This window comes from Corythoichthys intestinalis, chromosome 1, assembly GCF_030265065.1.
Source record: "Corythoichthys intestinalis isolate RoL2023-P3 chromosome 1, ASM3026506v1, whole genome shotgun sequence".
Classification (NCBI taxonomy): domain Eukaryota; kingdom Metazoa; phylum Chordata; class Actinopteri; order Syngnathiformes; family Syngnathidae; genus Corythoichthys; species Corythoichthys intestinalis.
Genome location: NC_080395.1, coordinates 47,511,586 through 47,536,855, shown reverse-complemented (window position 1 = coordinate 47,536,855; position 25,270 = coordinate 47,511,586). Strand labels below are relative to the sequence as shown.

Below are 25,270 nucleotides of genomic sequence, written 5' to 3'. Positions count from 1 at the left end.
ACAAGCCACACCTGACTGCAATCAACTGATTGCACTTGTAAAACACCAGATTGGGGAAAAAGTGTTGTCATCTTGTTTGGTAAGAATGAAATCCTGCACCCACAGTGTGCCTTAGTGGAATAGGTTGGGAACCCCTGCTGTAGTGAATATGCGGCAGAATACATGTTAGCAGAATGACACACAGCAGTTATGCTTGAATAGACAGGCTAAGACAATGGTCCCCCAACTTTTCCACATCAGGCTGCAGTAGGTGCTGGATTATTTTTCCTCAACAAAACAGGACGACCCTTTTGCACCAATCTGGTGTCTTACAAGCAGGGGCGCTGGAAGTCACTCACAGCAGGGGGTGCTGAGGATCATTTTTAGTGTTTTTCATGCTCATGCGTTTTCTCCATACAAGGCGTGCACAATGCCAGTACACTGGATAGTTTACATACTACTCCTAGGCTACTACAAAGACAGCGTTCTATTTCACCTACTGTGTGTGTTGGAGTTTTTGTATTGGAAAAAAAGCGCCTGTGTATTATAACGCAAATCAGTGCAGCTAGAAGGTGCAACACACGAACAAATTTGAAATATAAAAGGTCATTGCACACTGATATCCAACAGCGCTCTGCAAGGCGGCAGCGCAACAGCAACAACAAACAATAATATGACTACATTGTCTTGTACATGTCTTACCTATTTTAAAACACCAAAGGTAGATAGAAATATCATCATCTTCTTCATTTTCGACCTCGAATTGAATTTTAGAAAATGTTGTTTTTGTAAAAAAAAAAAAAAACACTAATTTGTTTTTGCGCCAACTCTGTCAACACTTAACTTTTCCAAAAGCGCCTAATTCAACATGACCCAGTAGCAAGCAAGGTGTCAGGTGGTGGCCATGTTATTAACAAAAAAACTTTTTCAACATATATGTTTAATCCCCCAAAGTTAAATACGCTATTGTTTCAATGTGTTTTATTAATTTATTTTTAACCCCAAAAAAATTCTACCAAAAGGTTTTTTCTCCCAAATATCAGGGGTGCTGCATCACCCTCAGCACCCCATTTCCCGCACCACTGCTTATGAGTGTAATCAGTTGATTGTAGTCAGGTGCTGTTTGTTTTAGCAAAAATCTCATTGCTTAAACGGTCTGTGCTCGATGGGAAGGAACAAAAACCAGAACCCCCAGCAACCCTTGAGAGCCAGTTTGGGCACCTTTGGGCTAAGATGTACAGGACAGTGATCCCTCACTTATCGCTGTTAATAGGGACCAGAACCGACCGCGTAAAGTGAAAAACTCAGAAGTACAAGTTTACCCCGCCCCCCAACCGCCCTTTTTTTTAACATACATTTTTTTGGGGTAATATCAATAAGTGTATATAAAACCCTATAAATGTGCTACCATTAGAGAATTAAAGACTAATTTGAAACATGTAAACAAAATATTAGTAATATAAATAACATACCTGTGACCCTCGAATGAATGAAAATGAATAATTTACATACATAAAACAATTTATAAATAATATGTACTCTACATTCATTCTCTCACTTGTGCTCATATGATACATATGTGTGTTTGGATGTGGGGATTGGATGTGGGGATGGGGGTGTGTAAGTGTACATACACAACTACCGTAGAGGTAATAAGGTGTACATAAATTTTATGTCCACGATGCACTGAAAGCGTGAGATTTCAGCCGCAATGTAGCGAGGGATCACTATACAACCCTGCTAATGCTGCAAATGTCTGATTCGGGAGTTCAAACTTTAAAAACAACCACCATATATGGACCCAAATGTGGCACTAGAAGTGGGAATCTTTGGGCACCTAACGATTCTATTACGATTACGATTCTGAGGCTACGATTTGATTATAAATCCATTATTGATGACCCCAGCTCCAAGCTATTAGCTGCTTCTAATGTTTCGTACATTAGTTACAAAATTTGTGCAAAAAGCCTCTCAGGCTTAAATAAATGACTATTTCAGTATCAAGTTAATAGTTCAAAACAGTAAATAAAGTGCTCAAGTCCCCATTCTGTATCAGCAGCTTTAAACTACATTCAATTAATTTAATGTTGTGAATCAACCGTTAAAGTTGCTAAAATTGCTCCCGTTATTCCATAATTTCCCTTCTGTCTACTTTCGACATGTGAAAGCTTTAAAACTGTTTTAAAGATAGATTCAAGTCAAGATTTTGCAGATTTAGGAGTATTTTAGATAAAGTTAATTAGGTTCGCTTAGAAGGTTCGCTACAACAGCCTTCAAGGGAATTTACTGCTTTAAGATGGCGGCTGTTTACTAACACCAGCAAGTCTGTTATTTCCCATCTAGTTTTCTATACATGTGCTGCTAATGCTGTCGAGTCTGTCATTTCGCATCTAGTTCTTTACACGTGATATCTACCATAGCATTATGTGGACGTAGTTTGTAGCAGCTGTCGGCAGCAGTCAGGTATTATTGTTTTTTTATCTAGCATCTAGCAGCATGAGTTGAGCAAGAGCTGTGAGTTGAGGATTGTCATTACCCGGGTAATGACAATCATGATGCTTACTCTCGGTCCGTTCCTCATTGCGTCCCGAAGACCGCGCTGAGTGTGTTTTCGTTTCACTTTACTTAACATATTTCAATAATCGGAATTTGAATGTTAGTGAATCGTTCTCAAATCTTCCACGGCCGAATCGTAAATAATCTAAGAATCGGAAATTTCGCACACCTCTATGTGGCACTATTGGTAAAGATACAGTAGGTTGTAGAAACAATGCTCGTGAACATTGCACAAGAGTGAAACTTAGTCTAATCCGTTAGTTTGTTTATTTTTTCATACTAAAGCCCTTTTACTTTTGCTTCCTATATTATGTCTATGTTTTGCGGTCTGGCCAGCATTTTGCGTGTTATACCAGAGGCTGTTGCTCTAAATACCGTGATTGTAGAATTCCGTACTTTAATGTCAAATTACACAGGGTTAAGGTAATATTTTGCTCAGAGAGATTTTATTGCTGTATCTCATGGTATGGTACTGAATAACTATATAAGATTTAAAAACTTAATATCCAGCAGGCGATTTTGTACAGTACTGGTGTAGTGCTCACAAAGACTGCGATAGATTTGGACTTCAGAAGAGATCATGCACATTTATGATATTGTAACAGAAATGAAAATGGATTTACGCTTTTATAGCGCTTTTCCAGCTTTTGCAGCATTTAGGCACTCAAAGCGCTTTAACACTGTATGCTCATTTACCTACTTTTGACGCAGCATCAGGAGCAACGTTGGGTTCAGTATCTTGCTCTAGGATAATAAGGCGAGGTCACCAGGCCTGTGAATCGGACCGACGACTACTCAACCACTGAGCCACACCACCCCAATATGAAGAAAACATTTTGTGGAAACAGCATTGATAATGTTTAGGCATACCTCAGTAGGTTTCGATCATAGGAGGGCAACCTAAATGAGTTAACATGATCAAAAAGAACAATAAGGGTGGTTCATATAGTTGTGGGTCTTTGTGTCATTCTATAGAATCAGTTTTTAACCCCATGCAGTATATGTAAATCTGCATAATGTACCAATGCACTATAGATAAAGAAATTCTTTGCGTTGACCAGTGTATATGGCTGCTTTGAAACCGGCGATCCAGTAGGAAAAGAGCCTTTAAATGTCACCTCTTTGATTCGGGACGTTTGAGGGGGTTCAAAAGTCTTCAGATGGTAGCACAGGCTGATATTTAACTGCACGATTGAAGTCTTAATGCCAGGGGTCAGAGTAGACCCGGGGGTGGGCTGAAGCATTAGTTGGCTCACTTGGTGGGATGTTTATCCTGTGCTTTCTTCTCTTTTTGTAAGCCTACCTTCACATTTCATGCTTTACACAGCCTATTTGTACAATACTTCAGCACAATGTTTAACAAAGTGGCAGAAAAAGTACACATGTGAATCACTTAAAGGATCATAAAAATGTTGCAGAGAATGAATTGAGTTGATTTACAATAGCATGTCAAGCCTAGGGTACAGTGTATCACAAAAGTGAGTACACCCCTCGCATTTCTGCAGATATTTAAGTATATCTTTTCATGGGACAACAATGACAAAATGAAACTATGACACGATAAAAAGTAGTCTGCTGTAGCTTTTTTAATACAGTTTATTTATTTTCCCCTCAAAATAACTCAAAATATAGCCATTAGTATCTAAACCCATGGCAACAAAAGTGAGTACACCCGTATGAAAAAATGCACATCCCTAAATGTCCAAATTGAGTACTGCTTGTCATTTTCCCTTCAAAATGTCATGTGACTCGTTACAGGAGTGCTGTCAGCATTGCTGCACAGACTGAAGAGGTGGGGGGTCAGCCTGTTTGTGCTCAGACCATACGCCGTACTCTACATCAAATTGGTGTGTCCCATGAAAAGATATACTTAAATATCAGCAGAAATGCGAGGGGTGTACTCACTTTTGTGATACACTGTATGTAACAAATACTTTCAACCATTATATTTTTGTTATAATGCTCTTAAGGTATTCAAACAGGTGACTTTCTTTCTATTATTGAACAGAATTTAGCATCTCTGTTCCTTGAGCCCCGTCATGATGAACTGACAATATACTGTAAATGAGAGAAAAATGCCATATTCTTTCTTTCTAGTTAAATTTTACATCTGGTATGAAAACGTATGTTAAAGTATATAAGATTTACTGTACCCTATTTACTTAACCTAAACCCTTTGTGTAACATATTTATGTCACACTGCTGTTGCCATAGTGTGCACTTCCTGTGGGTGTGGTATTACAGTATAAAAGGAATCTCTGTGATGTGTCGGTGGCATGCTGAATAAAGAAGTGTTATTCCATTCAAGTCTTGCCTGACATGTACTTAGATTAAGGAAGTACATAAAACTTTGAGTGTCACAAGTAGTGGTCCATTAATGCCACAACAGTTTATGCACTTATTCAAGAACGTCCTACTCAAGTGACTTCTACTGAAGAGTCAAATATCTTGTTTTTCTTTTAGATACAGTATTAGCTGTATTTTGGTCAAATCTTTTGCTCTTACATGGAAGCAGAAACCTGAGACATAAGCGCTGTATACTGGCAGTGAATGCTTATGCTATATCATTTCTAAAGAATAGTTAATATCACTGGAGCTTACGAAGGACTTACCCGCCTTCACATGTACTGCCGCTGTATGGCTAAATTATACTGTCCCCAGACAAGGCACAAGGGCTATTGACCAAATTGACAGACATTTTTTAATGATTTGCATTCTAATTACATTATAGGGTACAAGTTTATCAACTAAATGGCTTGACATGGACAGTGTGAGACAACCAAATTTCCTCTAAATATGAACTGTTTATACATTGACCCACTTTGGTATATATTACAACTTACAGCACTGAAACTAAGGAAACAGATCAGAAACAATCCCGTTTTTGTATCTGCTTTAAGATTAGTTGGTAAATCAACGAATTGGCCACCATTGGTGGTAATAGCTGTCCAATCCATTTTGATGCGGCGGTCTGACAGCGATCAGCCCTCCCAATAAAAATGGATTGGATGTTTATCGCAGTCAATGGCAATGAATGAATTAAGTACAATAATATATAGAGTGCATGGAACAGATTAATGGGAATTATTAAATACAAGTATTTTCCGTAACGATCATGGTCACCAATTAAAGTCATATCTCAAGACACCACTGTTAATCAGTTTGTACTGTACATGGGTGTTGTATTTCTATCATATTCAAAGTTACTAAACTATTAGGATTCCGATCTCAACCTGGAACAATCAGGGCATGGGCAGTGTAAATTACTGGAACACATAAATGTATAGTTTCGGTTTTCGTATTGTATGTTGTCAAAGGATTTGGTAACAACAGCTGGATCGCTAAACCAGTGTTTAAACAGCTAATTTATTTTGATAAAAAGTTTTGTTCTTGGAGCTTATCACCTGTGACAATGTTAATGGAATGTCTGGGTAAGGCCTCTCTTTAGTCTGACAGGGCTAAATATTGACTTGCCGTCATCTAAGGACAAGGCAGTGAATGAAGCCAGTGATTATTGATCCGCACATTAGACGCAGGCGAGCTTGTCAGTTTCTTGCTCGGGTTCATTGAGTTGCATTGGAGACCCTGCGTTTTACTGAGATCCCGTTGTAAACATCTAATGGAAGTGCTAAACGGTCAAATGGCGAACATGCCTCATGATCATTCATCCAGGTCAATGATAGCTTCATTTTCTCCAGCAGTGTGAGCTGTCTTTAAGTTGCTTCCCCACTTTTAACAAAATGTTCCCCAGGGGCTCTTTGAGCCAGTAGACACATTGTGCGCTCCCTTTCTCTCTATGTGTATTGAATAAGTGACCTTTCTTTTTTGTATGAGCTCATGGGAAAAGTGGGCCTTTCCAGCGGAAGTTAAAGCAGATCCCCTCCCCTCCTTGTTCTTTTGCTCTCCCTTTCTATGTTGTGTGGAGCCTCCATCCTCTACAGTCCCCTCAGTCTCATTCTTTCACCACAATGTTCCACTTCAAGGACTCTCGCAGAAACAAAACGACTTACAATTTTTTCATTAAGCAATCAAATTGCATATCAAGGAACTGTCATGTGTTGAACATTTAACTGTTATTATTAGGGATGTCCCGATCGCATATTTTTGCGCCCGAGCCCAAGTCGCCTGATTTTGAGGATTTGGCGATATTGAGTCCCAATCCAAAACCAAAATAAAAATCTTTTTTTTTTTTTTTTTTTTTTTTCAAACAAAAGTTCTAACATGTAACAGCACCCTGCCGTTTACAGTACCTAATCTTCCACTTTTCCTGGAGTGTTGCAAAGTGAAAAACGTACATATTATATTATATATATGTTAAGGGTGTAACGGTACATGTATTTGTATTGAACCGTTTCGGTACAGGGTGCTGGGTTCGGAACGGAGGCGTACCGAACAAGTTTCTCACGTAATGTAACCCTTACTTTGCGAGGCTGTGAGTCGATCGGGTTACAGTTTCTTTGTGTAGATTATATTTACTCCGTCTTCTCCACTATAATGAGGACCAATACGGTAGGACAGTATATAACCCAGAAACGTCAACGGCGCGACAACGTGGCCGCCGCGAGAATGCAGTGAAACGCGGGCGCTACAGTCAATCAGCCAATGCACACCAGTCGCAGTGCGGCCGCCTGTTAGACACGTCCCAGAAGCGGCTCAACGCAACGCACGCGAAAAGAACGGCAGAGTTTATTATTTGACGCGAGACACGGCCCTCCTGCGTCAATACTACTAGCTAGGATCGGGCAGACCAGAAGTCACTCGTGTAAAAGTACGGTGGATCCGGTCGATTTTCAAACTAATATGCAATCGTAACCCACTTTTTGAGTCTATCAGATCTCTTGAGCGGTAGATCGGGGCACAGTTGACTTGTCTTTGTTGATTTACTGCCGTCTTCTCTGCTATAATAATAACCAACACGGCCCCGTGTTCAATACAAAACCCTCCTACCACAACAAAACAAGTAGGAACTAATATTCACATAGGAACTAAAGTTATACAACATAAAATATACAATATAAATGAATACATTGAAATGACAAATGAATCACATTTGTAAAATATAAACACATAATAAAATAAATAATAGCCCGTTTAAATAAAATAAATTCAAATGAGCTAAAACACCTGTAATTTAATAATAATAATAATAATACACAGATCCTGCTTACATGATTAAATGTATTAATTTCTGTGTGGTGCTTTAACTTGAGAAAATCCACTAATAAAGCTTTTGAAAACCGTTCATAAGGAAAAAAAAAATTCATTGAGGCATTTCATTTGTAAAATACATGTTAAAATCTTTGTCATTGGGATTGCTTTTATCTTTAACACAGGACTTCTTTTTTCTTCTTTCTTTTAGAAAAAAAGCTGACCAATACGCGGGGTCTGAAAGGCAAATTGTAGTTGGATTATTATCTTTAAAAACCCGCTACCTTTTGAGCAGAATTCTAGTTTTTTATAGGCTAATATTCCTATTGTTGAAAGCACTGAAGTGTGTAATAAACAACTAGCACATTTATATTTTGCATTTTGTTTTCTTACTGTACAGAAAATGAACCGAACCGTGACCTCAAAACCTAGGTACGTACCGAACCGAGATTTTTGTGTACCGTTATACCCCTAATATATATATATATATTTATATATATATATATATATATATATATATATATATATATATATATATATATATATATATGTGTATATGTACATATATATATTTTTTTAAATTAAAAACCTGATCCTTTTCACCCAATTCCGATCTTCTGTACAATCGCCTGACGGCCCGATTTCCAATCACGTGACATTAAATGCAATTGCCTTTACCGATGATGTAAAAAAATTGGACAATCTTATTTATAGTGAGATGTGAGGTCAGGGACACCAGCACCAAATTATGGGCCCTGTACACTTCCAGTTCACTTCAGTGGTACCCTATTTATGTCAATGTATAAGACAGAACCATTAGTGTTCAAAATAATTCCAGTCCAATGTGACGAACCAGATGAATCCAGGTTTTCAGTGTATTTGCAATAGATTCCCAGAAAACCAACAAGACCCAGCATTCATGACATACACTCTTTAGGCTCTGCAATTGGGAAATTAGTTGAAAGCGGTGTGAAAAGGCAGAGTTTTTTGTTTCTAGGTTTTAGCAATCCTTTGAAACACTAAACTAATATTTAGTTGTATGACCACTTTTTTTTTTTTAAATAACAGCTTCACATCTGGATGGCATGGAATCAACCAACTGGTGGCACCTTTCATCTGTTAACCCCTCTCAAGATTCCTTAATGACATTCTACAATTCATTCACATATCTTGGTTTTGCTTCAGAAACATTTTTATGTTCTCGATTGGATTAAGGTTGGGATTATTGTTTTTTTGAAACATCCATTTCAAGGGCATGTCCTCTTCAGCATAAGGCAACATAACCCTTTTCAAATCTTTTTGACTTTTGCAAACCAATCAACTATCGATAACATGCGATAGATGGGCCCATGCAACACCATGGTAACAGAAACATGCCCATATCACAATGCTTGCACCACCATGCCTCACTGTCTTCACTGTGTACTCCGGCTTAAATTCAGAGTTTGGGGGTCGCCGCTGTCTGTCTGTGCCCCCTGGACCTAAAATGAACAATTTTACCCTCATCAGTACACAAAATGTTCCTTTTCTCTTTCAGCCAGTTGAGTCCTTTGGCAAATTGTAGCCTCTTCTGCACGTGCCTTTTTTTAGCACAGGGGCTTTGCGGAGATTCCTGATTGGCTTCACGCAGACGTTTTCTCGCTGTCACAGTATTTACAGTACTTGACTTGCTCTGTTAGTTTGCCATGCTGCGATTCTAAATGTTACTTCGCGTTTGAAGTTGTGTTTCTCAAGCAGGATAACACCTTATGGTCAGCACAGATTGTAGAATGTACCTGCTGTATATACTGTATTGCAACGAATCAAGTTGCATGTGTTCCACGGGTCAAACACTGTATATTCTGTGTTGTCCTGAAATGCACAGCGCGACACAAGTTAGCATGTAATTGCGTTAGCTTATCTGGTTGCTTTGGTGTCGCTGGAGTCCATAGTAGCCCTGTTCTATGCTGTGTTACTCAAAGCTTGAGAAAGCCACAGCGGAACTTTGGCGTTGTTATTTTGGATGCTACAATATTGTTATCTCTGACTGACACGATTCACATGAAGTCAAAATAGTGAATGCTAAAATTAAAAATAGAATGCTCTTTTTTCATTGCGTGAACACACATCTCTTTCTCGCCAGATCATTTAATCTAGGCTCACTGTGATGACTGGCATCACTCTAATGTCGGTGTACTAAACCATTTTGCATCTTTTAAGAGCGAGCCCCAGGAATTTCCAATATGTTGGACAACTGTGATTTAAAGTTCACCCTCTTAATTTATTTTATCTATATATTTGAAGTAATTTATGACGCCAATTAACTGGAGATTCCAATTCATTACATTTTTTTTTTTTTTTAATCGGGATTTTCATAGGTCCCCTCTCACTCTTTGGGCCTTTGGGTAGCCAAGTGCACTTTTTCCCTCACCTTCAAACCCATGTGTGAGATTTCCAGTTCATGGTCAATCCAAGTTAATCGTGAAATGATTCCAAACATTTTGTCTTGTATAGACACTTTCTTCCTGCACTGCGTAGTGCATGCGACTACAGTAACATTGGTTTGTGTGGAAAAATGAACCCTTCCATATGTTATTATTTTTGAGAAGTTACATTTTCAAAAAAAATAACAATGATTTCTTTATTGTTCATTTTTGAGGTCTTATTCTTAGTCATTAATCTATGTTTTATTGACTGGCAGTACATTTTTGTCTGTTTGCTCACGAATAATCATACATTTTTACAAAGGAACATCTTTTAATCTCTAATTTCTTACAAGATACCTCACCAGGAAATAATTAGGATTCCTTTCAATTATACCTTCTTTTTCTTGTTTTTTTTTTTTTGTCTCTCACTTGGAAATTTCGGAACGTGTCTGGCAATTCTGAATGCATTGATTAAAAAGCAAAATTAATCAGCTTGAATGTTAGAGTGTGACATTTTCCCAAAAAAACATGGCGCCCTTCTCTAAATGATTTAGCAAAATGAACAAAAGCACTTGAAGCTCATTTTCACACACACCGCTGTATTCAGATTGTGTTTGTGCATCTTTCTGCTTTCATTGTTGTTCACACAGTGCATAAAGCAAGCGCCTTTAACGACCCACAAGCGAAAGGTTGAGTGATGAGATGCAGGACTTGTGACCTTAGGAAAGTGACAAGATCAGAGAAAATCCTTGTTAAGTGCTGACCTGCAGTTGCAGTGAGTTATAGAAGACTATTTTCCATCCATGGAAGAGAGACTTGTGATGTGTCTTATGGCAGAAAATATGTTGGGAAATTTTGTACACATGCTCTGAGGTTTTCAACACAATGTGCAACTGGTGATTTTAATGTCAAATTTAGTGGCTACACGCTGGGAACTGGAATATTTGCGACTAGTCCGTGATGCTAAATTGTGTTCATTACAGCAAACAACAGCAAACAAATTTTCATATTTTAAAGGTAAAGAAAGAAAAGTCAGTTCACATGTAAATTGTTTAAAAATGTCAGTTAAACCGCATATTTGCTGATTCAGTTTTGAACTTAAAATAACTGATTGTCTCAACCAAACGATACTAACCTTTCAAGAAAGAATCCGCCTAAATGGCAGAGATTGAAAGTGATCCACATTTAGTGTCTGCAAAGCTGTTCGATGGAAAGGAAGTGAGTACATACAGTACATACTGTTAGCATGATGCTGATTAAACACCCACACATATCGCTCAGTCTTGCTTTTTCCCTGAGGCTGGCAACCAACAGTTTAAACGGACAGGATTTATCACCTCATGTTGTGATTCCGACAGTCAAGAAAAACAAATCCGACCAGCAACAAACAGACCCTGCAGATTCAGAAATGCTGCAAGATGTCACACAGTTGTTTGTTAGTGGTTACTGTCATCTTTATAACTGTCATTAGTAGTAACCCTTAAGCATAACACAGCAAAGAGACAACATGGCAATATTTTCAGTTCCCGGAAAACAGATTCACTGTGTATTTGATCATGATGCTTTGGAAAAAAAAAAAAAAAAAGGAAGAAAAAAAAACGTTTTGGATTCAAACCATCACGTCATCAACCTATTGTTAAGGTTTGTTGCCTGAAATGCTAAGTGTAGCTGTTTCAAATACACAATGTGCAGTTCTCTTTGTGCTTCGTCTTGTTTGATTTAAAATCTTCACACTACTGGCTAAAGTGCTGCTTATTATAGATTGAGTTCATTCATACAGCATGTTTTTTTTGGGGGGTGGGAGGGGGGGGGGTTCCTCACTTGCAAGTCAAAGCATAAAAAATTGAACAACAGCTCATATATTGAAAATATGAAATTACACATATCTCCAGTGTGTTTCCTGCCTCTCCTGCTCACCTATGGCCCACAATTAGAGAGTAACGCTTATAGAAAATAGATGAATGAATAATTTAACCTCTTCTGGAAGCACCCTACTCTACCTATTCTCATATTTAAACGAGGCCTTAATTGTTTTCCTGGTGAGAGCGAGCATGTGTGTGTGAGTGGAGCGCTATAATGCTGGAGGCGAATGGAGTAACCGGTTTGGACTTTGAAAAGTAGGTGGGTTCCTAGAACATTTCGTCTGTGACATCACCGCCACTTGGCCCACTGCAGAGGTGGAGTTTCCTTCCTGCAAAGCTGCCACCTTGCAACTAACATCGAAGCTGGCCTGCAAATTGTTTCTTGCTTGGGGAATCTGTCCAGTATGAGTATTGTCTTTATAAGACCTCTATATTCAGGGGTGCACATATTTTTTTTGCCCATGTTCTCAGAGGAGGAACTTGAGATGTGACTTGGTCCTCATTGAGCTTGAGAGCCGACCCGCCTGATGCGATAAAATTATGACAAGCTTTACTTAGAGCCACTTACCTTTAATTAATTATATAAACAATTAACGCTTGATTAACATCAACTGGTACAACGAAATTGCCATTACTTTGAAGTGAAATGTAAAGAAATAATAAACATAAAAGCACTAATTCAAAATAAAGGGCATTCATATGCGGCTCCCACATTAACTCCAAGCCTTTGTAAAAGTGGGATGTCCTCCTCATAAGAGCTCATTGAACGTGCATGTTTAGCTTTGTGAAATGCGAGCAAAAACACGTTTGTCTGTGCATGGAGCTGTTCTTCAATAACTTTATTCCGCCACTTGTCCATAAGGCGAGTGGGGTCCTGTCTGACATCGATAGTTTGCTTAATTGCCACATGCTGTTTTTTTCGTGCTTTTCAAAGTTTGAATGGCTAAAATTCTGTGACCCTACATAAAATGTGCTGCTCTTATTAACAACATTGGGATTCTCACGGCAAATGTTGCACCACATTTCCGTGCGAGCATCATTTGCTTTTAGCCATGGTACCTCCTTCAGCCACTTTTCAGCAAAAGCCTTTTTTCCGGTAGCTCCGGTGATGTCTCTGTCATCTGTCTGTCTTTTGACGGGGGTGGGGGAACACGGAAATAATTACTCAGTGGGGCCCGGCTCTTTGACATTTTGAGAGGTGATTTTCTCATGTCCGCCGCAAATACAGCGGTCAGCCATTGGTACGCAAATGCATATGGAAGCTGTTGAGGGCCAGCACGTTTGTCTACTTCCAGTACGCATGCGTGCATGCGGACCACTTATGTGCACCCCTGTCTATATTCTACTTATAGCTGTATTCTACTACGATCTCAGTAAATCTCAAGACAAATGCTCATGATGATGATGTCAGCACTGGCCTAAAAGTTGGAAGATTTTTTTTTACAGTTATCAGATGCCACATTCTCCTTCTTCTCTTACCTTTTTCATGTACCTCGATTACATAGTGCCACCTAGAGTTTGAAATGAATTGCCTCATTACTGAAGTGCCTTGTGGTACATGCCACAATGCAAGACCCAAATGTAAAAGCGAATGATTCAGAATCTTGATCCATTTCTTCAAATAATTTTGTTACAAAAGCCCTATTGTGATTTCTGCTGGAGGAATTATTTATTTATATTCCTTCTATATTCTATTGTGAACATGATTTGTCTTCATGACAGCTGTGCAGTGTTTCCATGGAAATTGGAATTCTTGGAATGTATCGGCCTCCCTGTGCCCTTATTAACACTGAAAGATGTCAAGGGGACTTGACTGTAGGAAGTTATCTGTGTTCAGTCAGTGCACTTAACAATTGCCTATTTAGATCTTATGACATTAAACTAAAGCACTCTCAACACACACATCACACCATTTCTCCCACTTACCGTGCTCAGTGCTCATATAACGAACAGAAATATCTATTCTTTACTCACATTATTCAGTCATGCTTCACTAGTTTCTCCCAAAAAGAGACTTCAAGCTGTTGAATTTTCGGTTCTAGCCCACCTGACCTTGAGCAGTTTATGTTAACAAAGTAACAGAGAATGTTCAACGTCATTGCTTTCACAGTGGGAAATGTGACATCAGTAAGTGGTGGGTAAATGGTTGAGTCATACTTTTATCACATACGGGTTGCTTCTGATCATGTTGTCCAGGAAGGTATCCCAGGTGATATTACTGGACGTGACTCAGCCTCCAGTTATTGGTAGCTCTTCTGAGTCATGTTGCATTCAGTTCACATTCGTCCTATAGAACATCATCTAGGCCAATCTACACAATGAACTAGGGGTGCAGTGCTCCATAGCCTTGCCTGAGGATGACAGAACAAGGAATAAGAAGAGGATGACTGGAAACGGAGAGAGATGACTGGGAGGGGAATAACACAGGCAGCATTTTTTTTTTCCTCACTCATCACTGTCACTTTCACTCACTTTCAGTTTCATCGTCTGAAGGCGCACAGGGAGTGTGAGGCAATGAAGCACAGTGTTGGACACAGTACTGACGATGAATTATTGAACAGTAGTGAATGGATGTGACTGAGGCCTTCATACTTGCATGCCACAGTCTGACAGGGGAGTGAGAAGAAAAGATTTCGTGCTATGGTTCACTTTTTTTAGGAACATGAGTGAGGTCAAATATTATAAGAGGTCTCAGTATGAGTGAATGAAATTCCACAATACAGTACCTAAACCCACAATTACTATAATTAACATATAGTGGTACCTTGTGATACTTGAATAACCCATTAGGAGTTTTTCTTAAGACATGAGACGTTGTACAGACTTGTGAGCAATAATTTGAGGGCTCTAGGGTGGCCATTAGTGAACAAAACTCAATTCACACCAAGCAACAGTTTGGCAGATAATAAACATTACCTCAAAAAAGAGGTTTATTTGGTTAATTTCCACTCTTGAATAAAGTTTAATTTAGGGCTGCAACTAACAGCTGCTGTTTGGATTTAATCGATTAATTGGATAGTCCAGTTTTTCGTTCAAAAACAAAATATTATTTTAAAATTGACAGATTCTTTGGTAACCTATTTTTTGTCATTGAATTGGTTAATTGGTGCACCTCTACTAGTTGAATACCAAAACTAAACCTAAAGCAAAGAGAATTACAGTATATGCTATGTATTTAAAACCAACAAAGTAGGGCTAGACGATTTTAAGATCGAGATTAAAGATCAGAAAAAAAGTTAAATTTAGCTTGGTGATCAGCCATGACATATTTAATCGACCATATACAAATTCATAGCTACTAGTTAGGCCGATTTTTGAGTTTCCCAAAAACGGTTTTCAAGTGTTTTGTTACACTCCAGGTGAGGTAGAGAAACAGAAAATTACACATATTGTGCACTAAAATACAAAATGCATTTCATTTTGTGAGTGCGAATTAGGGAATTACAAATATATTATGGTAGATTCCATTCTATAAAAACTGACAGTTAAAAATGAAACGAATAAAAAAGTATCGAACAATATGATTTAATTTTTCTTTTTGGGTGGTGGCAGTTTGCCTAGTACTACCTTAAAATCTGTTTAATCATAATAATAGCAACCAAACAAAGACTCTTAATAATGTCATTTGTGCTTGAAAAAAATGTTGAAAAATTAGGTATGCAATGCGGTAGAAGACACAATTATTGAATTTGCTCTGACGCATAGCAGTGAGTGGTGTGGCACAAGTTGAAAGCTGAGCAGTGGTGGCTGGCTGAAAGAACATTGTGTGTTCACCTGCAGAGTTTTAATAAAGGCGTACGTCACCTTAGTCTGGGATGTTTCAAGCAAAAACAAAAAGTACAGAGTGGGTGTTGTGTCTCTTGTCTGCCTGATTGTGGCACACAAAATCTTTTCTCTCAGCCAAAAGAAAAATTTTAAAATAGCCAATGAACATGTGTTTTGATGTTTGTTTTCAATGCTTACAACTAGGCAAGTCTTCCTTGTATTGATGATAAACATTTATTCTTCTATTTTTTGTTTTTCTTTTTGTTCTCCAGTCCTACTTTGTCACAGACTATGACCCCACAATTGAGGATTCTTATACCAAGCAATGTGTGATTGATGAAAGGGCAGCCAGGCTGGACAGTAAGCACTCTCCTTTTGCATTAATCCACATGTAAACTATCAAACTTTAGATTTTAGTCATATGTTAAAATGTACGTGTGCTTGCTGTGTAGTTCTAGACACGGCCGGGCAGGAAGAGTTCGGAGCCATGAGAGAACAATACATGAGGACAGGGGAGGGCTTCCTGCTCGTCTTCTCGGTCACTGACAGAGGAAGGTGAGTGACACTTCTCATCATTGTCGAGTGTGTGCTTGCCTCTTATTCTCTTTCTTTGTGTGTACATGTCTGTTTACTCCTCACAGTAACACCCTCATAATGCCTTTTTATACTCCCGCGACTGCATTAGGTATGTGTACGCGACAGCATTTGCATTGTATTACGTGACCGATGCACTGGGCCGTGCAGCACTTTTGCGTAGGCTGTTCGGCACCATCTGTCGTAATTTTTCCGTTTAGTCACGTTTGATGATGACGTATAGGGCTGCAGCTATCGAATATTTTAGTAATCGAGTATTCGACTGAAAATTCTATTGATTAATCGAGTAATCGGATAAAACCTTTTTTTTTTTTTTCTAGGTAAAGAGCAATTATAAAAATACAGTACACGAGAAAACAAGACATTTCACCTAATATTAAAACATTTTCAGACAATTGAGGCCTTTATTTTTTATGTACACTACCGTTCAAAAGCTTGGGGTCTAAGCCCCAAACTTTTGAACGGTAGTGTACATAATGAAAAATCCTATATGATATACTAAGGTTCTTTGAAGAGGAGTGTACATTGTTGAAAACAGCCAACAATTGCTTCCCAGATGTGACTGAAAAAAAAATCACAGCTTACACTCAAAAAACGTCTAGGTCATTGAAAAAAAATCATATTTCTTACCTAAAAATGTCATTACGCTTAAAAATATCACTTAAAAGTTAGGTGTTTTTCCCAAGTGTTTCAAATGAATTTCCATTTGTGGCACTCTATCTTTAAGTTCTAGTTAAGTTTTAAATTAGTCTAAATTGTAAGTCCTGATAGGATTTTGAGTTTTTGCACTTTTCAAAATAAATGTGTATGATACCTGCGGTATTGGAGCACATTAGGCACCAGTGCTACTTCGTGTTTTATCCAGCGATGACTAGTGATCTAAAATTGACAGTTAGCTTTATTATGTCTTTATTTTACACCCTTATCACTCTACAGCGCTGTTTTTACAAATTAAATAAAGCTTGTATTTAAGACACATTAGCCACGCATCAACAGTAGGCATAATTAATAGAAACCTAGCCCTCCGCAGGGCTAACGTTATGTTAGCAAGGTACAGTAAGGTTATTAATTTATTAGTGCTGAGAAGTCTACTGCTTTAAGATGGCGGCTGTTTAATACCGCTGGCGAGTCTGTCATTTCGCATCTAGTTCTATATACATGGGCTAAGGCGGCCGAGTGTGTCATTTCGCATCTAGTTTCATATACATGTGATATCAATGAGACGCATCAGTCGCTACCTGCTACCACCATAGCATCATGCGGGCGTAGTTTGTGGCAAGTTGCCATAATTTGTAGCGGCTGTCGGCTGCAATCAGATATTATTGCTCCTTCTCTACAGACGTGACGTCAGCACGTTGTCCCACATTAAAAGTAGCCCAGGCAAAACGTGATGTTTCGAGCTGGCAAAATCAAATGATTCTTTGAGGCCAATAAAATTACTCGGATCATTTTCTAAACTCGAGCTACTCGAGTATTCGTTTCAGCTCTAATGACGTACGTATGCGAGAGGTGTACTCACTTTTGTGATACACTGTATCTTTCCCTGGCTCGGCTACGCAAGCATGCCTTGTTTTAAGACAAATATGTACACGAATATAAGTGCATCTTGACGAACACTGACCAAAAATTCACATTTCAGTGAATTCCTGACATGATATTTCTGCAGCTTTGGGTTTGAGAGGCATATGAGTGATAACCAGGGGTGAAAGTGGGCCGGAACGGACTGGTACGCTGTTCAGGTATAAAATTCGGGGGCGGAACAGTGCTTTGATGCCGAAAATAACGACGGCAACTGTCAAACCACAGTGTTAAAAAAAAAAAAAAGAACCTGCCAGGCTGCCACACATGCATCTCCAAGAAGAAAACAATCTACTTGTACTCACGTCAGATTTACATACACAAATGTTAACAACAAGCCTAATAAAGCTCTTGTTTAGCGTCATCCGATTCCACCGATATTTATTATTTATTTATTCCATGGAGTTTTCCCAGCATGTGTATCTGAGTCCGATGAGACAGTTGACCCGCGTGGATGTGCTCATGCATGCAGCACACTGCCCTGCCCTGACTCCAGTTTTCAATTCAATTCGCGGACTTACTGACATGTGATCAGGACGGATAGTTAGCATATTTTGGTTCAAATGCCAATGTTTGCGTTATCTTCAAAATATATTCCATTTCATTGTTCATAATGTAAGTCACTTGTACTAACTTTTGTTGATGTATGTTACTTTTTTGATAATACGGTATATAAGTCCATTTTTACATTACCTCAAATCTTGATGTACTGTTCATCCTATATTCTTAAGTAGTTAAAACTGAGGTTTAGCATTTAGATGTGAGGAAATGAGGCAAAATAAAAATTAGGAGATGGAGGTTCGGGTTACTGTTTTTTGTTTTTGTTAACTGTTATTTTGCACAACATTGAAAGAATAGTTTTGAATGACAATCAATTTATCATATATGACTTGTTACAGTAAGTGTAATGCAGTAGCCTAATGCATGTGTAAAACCTGTTGTGTTTTATTGTGTGTTTTCAGGATAACTGCCAAAAGCAGTTTCTCTTTGCATTTCTGAGGTTATAGGAGGTCACCCCTGGTGCTAACAAAAGGGGGGAAAGTCCTGAGGTTTAAAGGGTTTAAAACGGTAATATTACAAGACTAGGGTAGAAGTGAAATATGTTATGTTGTGTTGTGTTATGTTATCACAGGCTGAGACTTTTACCAACGTAAGGTTTTTATCAACACAAAACTACTTTTGGCATGATATTAGGAGATTGAAGTAAAATTGGGAGAGAAATGTTGTACAAAGTAATATTAGGAGAAAAAAGTATGAGATTAAAATCATTATTTTACTTATTTTTATGTTTCATGAACCGGAAGTTGTTTGAGGTGCGCAGACTTCAACTTTTGGCGACGTAAACGTGTGAGCACAAAATACATAGGAGCACAGGGGGGAGCGATACTTTGTCGCGCAACAAAACGTGGCTGGTCTGAATGCAGCACTGCACTCAAGTGTGCAGGCAGACTGCACATGACATTGTCGCAGTGACGTCAACACATCGACGGCTGCGCATGTATAAATCCTGCTATAGTAGCTTTCCAATTTTGTTGCAAAATTATTTTTTCCCTTGTTCTTTAAGTATTTTACTATTGTTTTCTATGCGTAAGTGAAGCCCTTGACATTGAAGTGTCTGTTTGCTCGGACGTTGAAGTCATAATAAGGAGTCTCGTGGAATAATTCAACAATAGTGCAGCTCCACTGAAGTGTTTAAACAAGCTAACACAACAAACAGCCAAAAGCTACTTAATTAAGTACGCACTGGGATGGAATGAGAGTCAACACGACTATCAAGAAGTTATTTATTGACCCAATTGCATCGCCAGACACAGATAGCAAGACTTCTTGGAATAATGGAAATCCAGATATTCACTGCAGGCAAGGGTCTGTATAGCAAATTCAGTTTTTATCCACTAAGTAAATATGACTTTCTGTGAAAACCTTATGTGAAAAGGTTGACATTTTCACTCACAAATTTCGCACAAACCCATACAGGTGTAGTATTATTGATACAAGCCTACTACTTTGTTCCCTCCCAGCCGTCAACTGAATTGAATTCTTGTGCCCCCCACCCACAACTCACCTCCTTCAATGTTTATGTTGTAAACAGTCTTTCCTTCCTCCATTCATACTTGTCAAGTCTTTCCAGATTTACTAGGTGCAACTTGTCGGTGGTCTGGAATGCTATCCTGGTTTAGACTTTAAAACAAAGCAACAAATGAACACATGTATTTATTTGTATGTAGCCTATGTAGTGTTGCAATTTGTTTCTTTTGAGCTGACATTTTCAAGACCCTTTCTTAGACTGGAGGGCTGTGTGGGTGGATTTCCTTAGCGTTTTCAAGCATGCGTCTATGTACATATGTTAACGGATATGTGCATCATTGCACAACCAGTGTGTCATCCATTTGCAATATAACACACCACGTTGTGTATTTCACAGCTTCGAAGAAATCTACAAATTCCAAAGACAAATTCTGAGGGTCAAAGACAGAGATGAATTCCCGATGATACTCGTAGGGAACAAAGCCGACCTGGAACTACAGAGACAAGTAAGTAAGAGAGATTACTCTCCTTGTGTAATCAGTTGATGAGATAATAGGAGCCAATCAGCACCATTCACATGTGCGTATTTGAGATGGAAGAGAACATCGCAGCTGCATCTAGTTTCCAGTCGACAGGATGTGAACATAAAAGAGCAGCTGTAGACATGGTGATGTCAGGAGCGGAGGATGGATGAGGAGAAAAGTGTGCTGAAATTGGGAATTTTCTGGGTGTTGGTGCACATGGGTACTCTGTGAATCGATGGCACCCCCTCATGGTGAAAATTAGCTTTACAGCCACCGACTACCTTTACATACATGTTTTATTTATTTATTTATTTTTTTAAAGACATTCAGAAGTATACACAAATTTACACGGTGTATTTTAGTACTGTTAAAGGTAATACTTTATCTCATTGGATTAATCATTGCTCGAATCATGTGTTAACACAAATTAATCACGCAAATTAGTTTGATAGGACATGCACATTTATCTTAAGTGGGAATGGTTACCCTCATAGGTTAGTTATTATGCCAGTCCAAAGATGAGTGGGCAGACTCCAACTAGTTTGCTAATGTTCGTGTGAGACATTTTCACAGTAAATATGGAGATGTTTCAAATTATTTGTATTTTGAAGTTACCAATACTTCAGATTATGCAAGTAATTAACAGTGATGAATCGAAATGCAAAAGGGTAATTAATCAGATTTTTATAAACAGACAACTGACAGTCCTAATATACTGTATATAATTGTGTGTGTTAGTTTTTCTACTAAGTGTAAGTTGATTGCATAATTTTCATATTTTTTCATTGTTATGAAGAAACTGGTGTGTAAGTCCAAAAGTGTGTCACAACTACTAAAGTGATAAATGTCTTCATATAGCACAGACATACACAGATAGCAGTATTTTGAAAATATATCTGTAGTTATCACATGGTTTGTGTTTTGGGGTGTGTACAACTACGCAAACAATGTTACGACTTTGTAAACAGCTTTGTTTACCTCTTTCTGTGCCACCCAGGTAACTCAAGAAGAGGGTCAACAGCTGGCCAGACAGTTGAAGGTCACCTACATGGAGGCTTCAGCCAAAATCCGTATGAACGTCGACCAGGCTTTCCATGAGCTGGTTAGAGTAATTAGGTTGGTACTTTATTCAGAAAGACTAAGCACAGTTAACTTGATTGTTACTGGAAACAATCAGGGATGCACCAATACCAGTATTGATATTGAGTATCTTTACTCGTACTAAAAATACACTTGATAGAACTTAGATGTAGTTCCTCCTATTGCTCTGCCAATACTCGTATAACTGTGACAATTATACAGATAATACAGAGTGTAACATTCTTCATTAAGCAAGTTCAAAGCTAACTACAACCCTAAATGATTTTTTCCATACAACTTATTTGATAAGTGATTTTTGCTGTTTATTTTCATCATCTTCTCTAAACTTGAAATGTGAACGCAAGCTGAAACTACATTTCACTTTTTTCCTTCCAAACTCACAGAAAGTTCCAAGAACAGGAATGTCCACCATCGCCAGAACCAACAAGAAAAGAGAAAGACAAGAGCGGCTGCCACTGTGTGATCGTCTGAATTGGCTTTTTCACTGTAACTCATGCAGCTGCTCTGTTGCCCCGCCCACTCTGCCTGACATCACATCCAGATGTTGATGACTGACCGTTGCCTTCTCCACCTCGTGCATGACTCCAGACAGCTCCCCCTGCACCCCATCTCTGGCATACTCGGACTTGGGGTCAACGTGACTTTGGACAAGTGACAATGCCAAAATTGAAAGACAACACCACGCTACCTTCAGCCATAACCAGATTCACTTTACTAAACATTGCCTTCTAAATCAGCCTGACCAATTCATGTTTTGTACTCGGAAGGACTTTTCTTGCCTTGTAGTGATTTGTACTTGCTGCCGAGATTGAATGAAACAAGCAGAAAATATATCTATATCCCGAATGTTAACGAGTATCCTTCAAGTGTCTGACGGAGAAGAGAGATTATTTTATGAAGCTTGGTGTATGTTGTACCATCTTTTCTCCCATGTGCTAATCTGCTACTGTACATATGTGAGATTTGTTGTGATTTTTAAAGTGTATTTCTAATGACTATTAAATCACCACAGTACAGTGTGTGAGGTTGGTTTTGCATATATGAAAGTTGACTATGATGTATATAAATGATTCCCAGAAAAGCCCTTAAAGCTACAATAATACAACTTTTGATTCTTCACGGATTTTATGTGGCTTCTGCTTCCATCTCAACTGCCAAGTATAGAATGTCTGCAGTGTGCCGTTGTATTTGTAACATTATTAATACTTTTCAAGTCTTATAGATTGTGGGATCCTGCCTTTCCGTTCTCATTTGGATGTTGTGATTCAATCAACATAATCAGAATGAGAAGTCACATGTTCTTGATTGTCAGAAGGTCCACCTTCTCTTCATTTGCACACACTGCAAAAATCCTATATCTTATGGAGTGAATTTATCATATTTCTCGTAAAATGGTCTATATTGTTTTAACACATTTTGGACTTTTTTCAAATTTTTCAGCAAGACAAAAATGTGTTTCAAGATGCTAAGTTCATACGAGTTCAATTGGCTGCTATTTTCACTTTAAAGAAGACATTTTGTGCCTGAAATAAATGGGGGAAAAATTCCCAATGGAATGAGCATGTGTTGACTATATACAATTCTTGCGGTAATACAAGTCTGTTTGCATTAAAATGCACTTGTGTTCTGCAGTGGCTAGTGGATTCGATAGAAATGCCACGTGTGGCATCGCACTCACAACAAAACTGCCTTCTATCTACTGTCGTTTATCTTGCATATCTTGTTTTGAAAGCGCAAGAAATTTAGACGATGGAAGTAACACACTTGATAAAATGTTTCTACTTTTATACATTATCTCATCAGACTAGCGGATAATTCTTTTTTTCACAGCTAATATGTATGTATATGGAAAACGGAGTATTTCATTATCTTGGTTGATCAAGTATAATGTCTTTGTCAAGAATACATTTGTGACTTTCAAATGAAGTTTCAAATAATCTTGCTGTCAAGAGGAGAAATGTGCCAGTGAGGAAATTGAGGCACGGGACCTTGATTAGCTCATTAGATGACATTGATGGCAATACACGCCCAATCCATTTGAACTAGGAGTGGAATGTCTATTGTTGTCCTTGGCAGACAGTTAGTAAAATGGACCAAAAAAAGACGTATTTAGAGAACCTGTTGTCATGCAAGTTCTAATGTACACATTGTAATGTGTTATTGCAATGTGTACATCGACACATTGTAATGTACACTTATTTTCTCATTCACAATGTCCTTTGCCTTGTTAAGTTTTTTTCTGCACTGAGGGGGATTCTGAAATAAAATCTGTCATTGAGCCAGAAAGGGTATTTTTCTTATTTTTAATTAAAAATAATATATATCTTTGCAGGCAGATTTGATATTTAACCTTTTTACAGTATGATTTATAACTGTCGTTTTTGGTTAAAGGGAAAGAGCACCTTTACCATTTGCACCCTAGTGGAAAGAATCTTTTTAATAAATTGAGGGGGGCTGAATTTTATTTACTGATGTGTAATAGTGTAGAAATAAAAGTCCGTATTTCCAGAAAGTGGATGAGGAAGGCAATTGTATCAATACAAGTTCTATTTTAATTAAGTAAGCATCCAGCAGTTAACTCTGCAAAAGCTCAGCAAATAAACTCGAGTATCTTCTATCGTTTCCTTTAAACAGTACATCAGAGAGCCCTTGAAATATTAGAATTTACCATCGTTGTACAACGTTAATACATGACGGCAACATTTATCACCAGGCGACGCAATTTTCCCCCATGGTAACGTCAATTGTTGACAAAGTCGAATCCTTTTTTTTTTTTTTCCAAAACCCTTTCAGGAACAGTCGTCATAAAGTGGACAGCTATTCAAAGTTGATACATAAGAACTTTAACACTTTGTAGAGCAATTGACTAATTTTGTAATTTATTTATTTATTGACACAAAAAAGCGGAACGGTGGCCAAATGTTTAGCACTTCCACCTCGCACTTCTGAGATCAAGGGTTTGGAGGAATCTGACCTTTTAGCCAGATTGCCGGAATCACGCTAGCCGAACCGCCAGACCCGCGCTGGCGCAGCTCCAACGATCCGGGTCGGCGGAACTCTAAAAACATGGCCAAAAGGCCAAACTCCGCGCGTTCACCTTAGGCTTAACCCCTTGTACTGACTCCATTATGAAAGCTGGAAAAAGGCTTCGAAACACAAGTTGACAATTTATTCAGATCGACAATGATCAAACGGCAAGGCAAAACAGCAACAGACCCAGGTGAGGAGGCAGACTGGTTCCGGGGTCACCATATAACAAGTCGACAAAAGATTACAGAGAAAAGTGACAATGATTAGTTAAACATTCAGTCTTCTTTAAAGCTCTTGTGGGGCGGGCTTATGGCAGGATGAAGGGTGTGTTTGGGTCTTCTTCCATTGCAGATTTGGGCGGTCAAGTTCGTGTGTCACTGTTGTTGGGTCATGGTTAATGAGGAAACTGAGGTGGGAGCTATCAAACTCAGAGTTCTTTTTGTTGTTGGGTGTTGTGGTAGTACAGGACATCCCGCATTTGTTCTAGACTGTCCTGAGGAGCTGATTGCAGGATTTGGTGTTGCAGACGTGGGCTTGTAGATGTCTTGCCTATCACCTGGTAGTCAGCGTCAATCTTGCTCAGTCAGCTGCATGACGCACGCGTTGGGCTTCCGTGGTCAGAAGGCGTCATGTATCTCTTATGCCTTATGACAAATATATTCTGCTTGTTTTACTTAAACTATGATATAAATGTGATTTA

At 38.5% G+C, this 25,270-nt stretch overlaps 1 protein-coding gene across 1 annotated transcript in view; it reads left to right on the top strand.

Moving 5' to 3' along the window:
* Positions 1-23,817, top strand: part of rras2 (RAS related 2) — a 39,253-nt gene extending 15,436 nt beyond the window's left edge. The window contains exons 2-6 of the mRNA XM_057831006.1: positions 15,988-16,075; positions 16,168-16,270; positions 20,313-20,421; positions 21,437-21,555; positions 21,924-23,817. Of these exons, the coding sequence (XP_057686989.1) occupies positions 15,988-16,075; positions 16,168-16,270; positions 20,313-20,421; positions 21,437-21,555; positions 21,924-22,011 (507 nt within the window). The 3' untranslated portion in view covers positions 22,012-23,817. The remainder of the gene's footprint in view (positions 1-15,987; positions 16,076-16,167; positions 16,271-20,312; positions 20,422-21,436; positions 21,556-21,923) is intronic.
* The last annotated feature ends 1,453 nt before the right edge of the window (positions 23,818-25,270 follow it).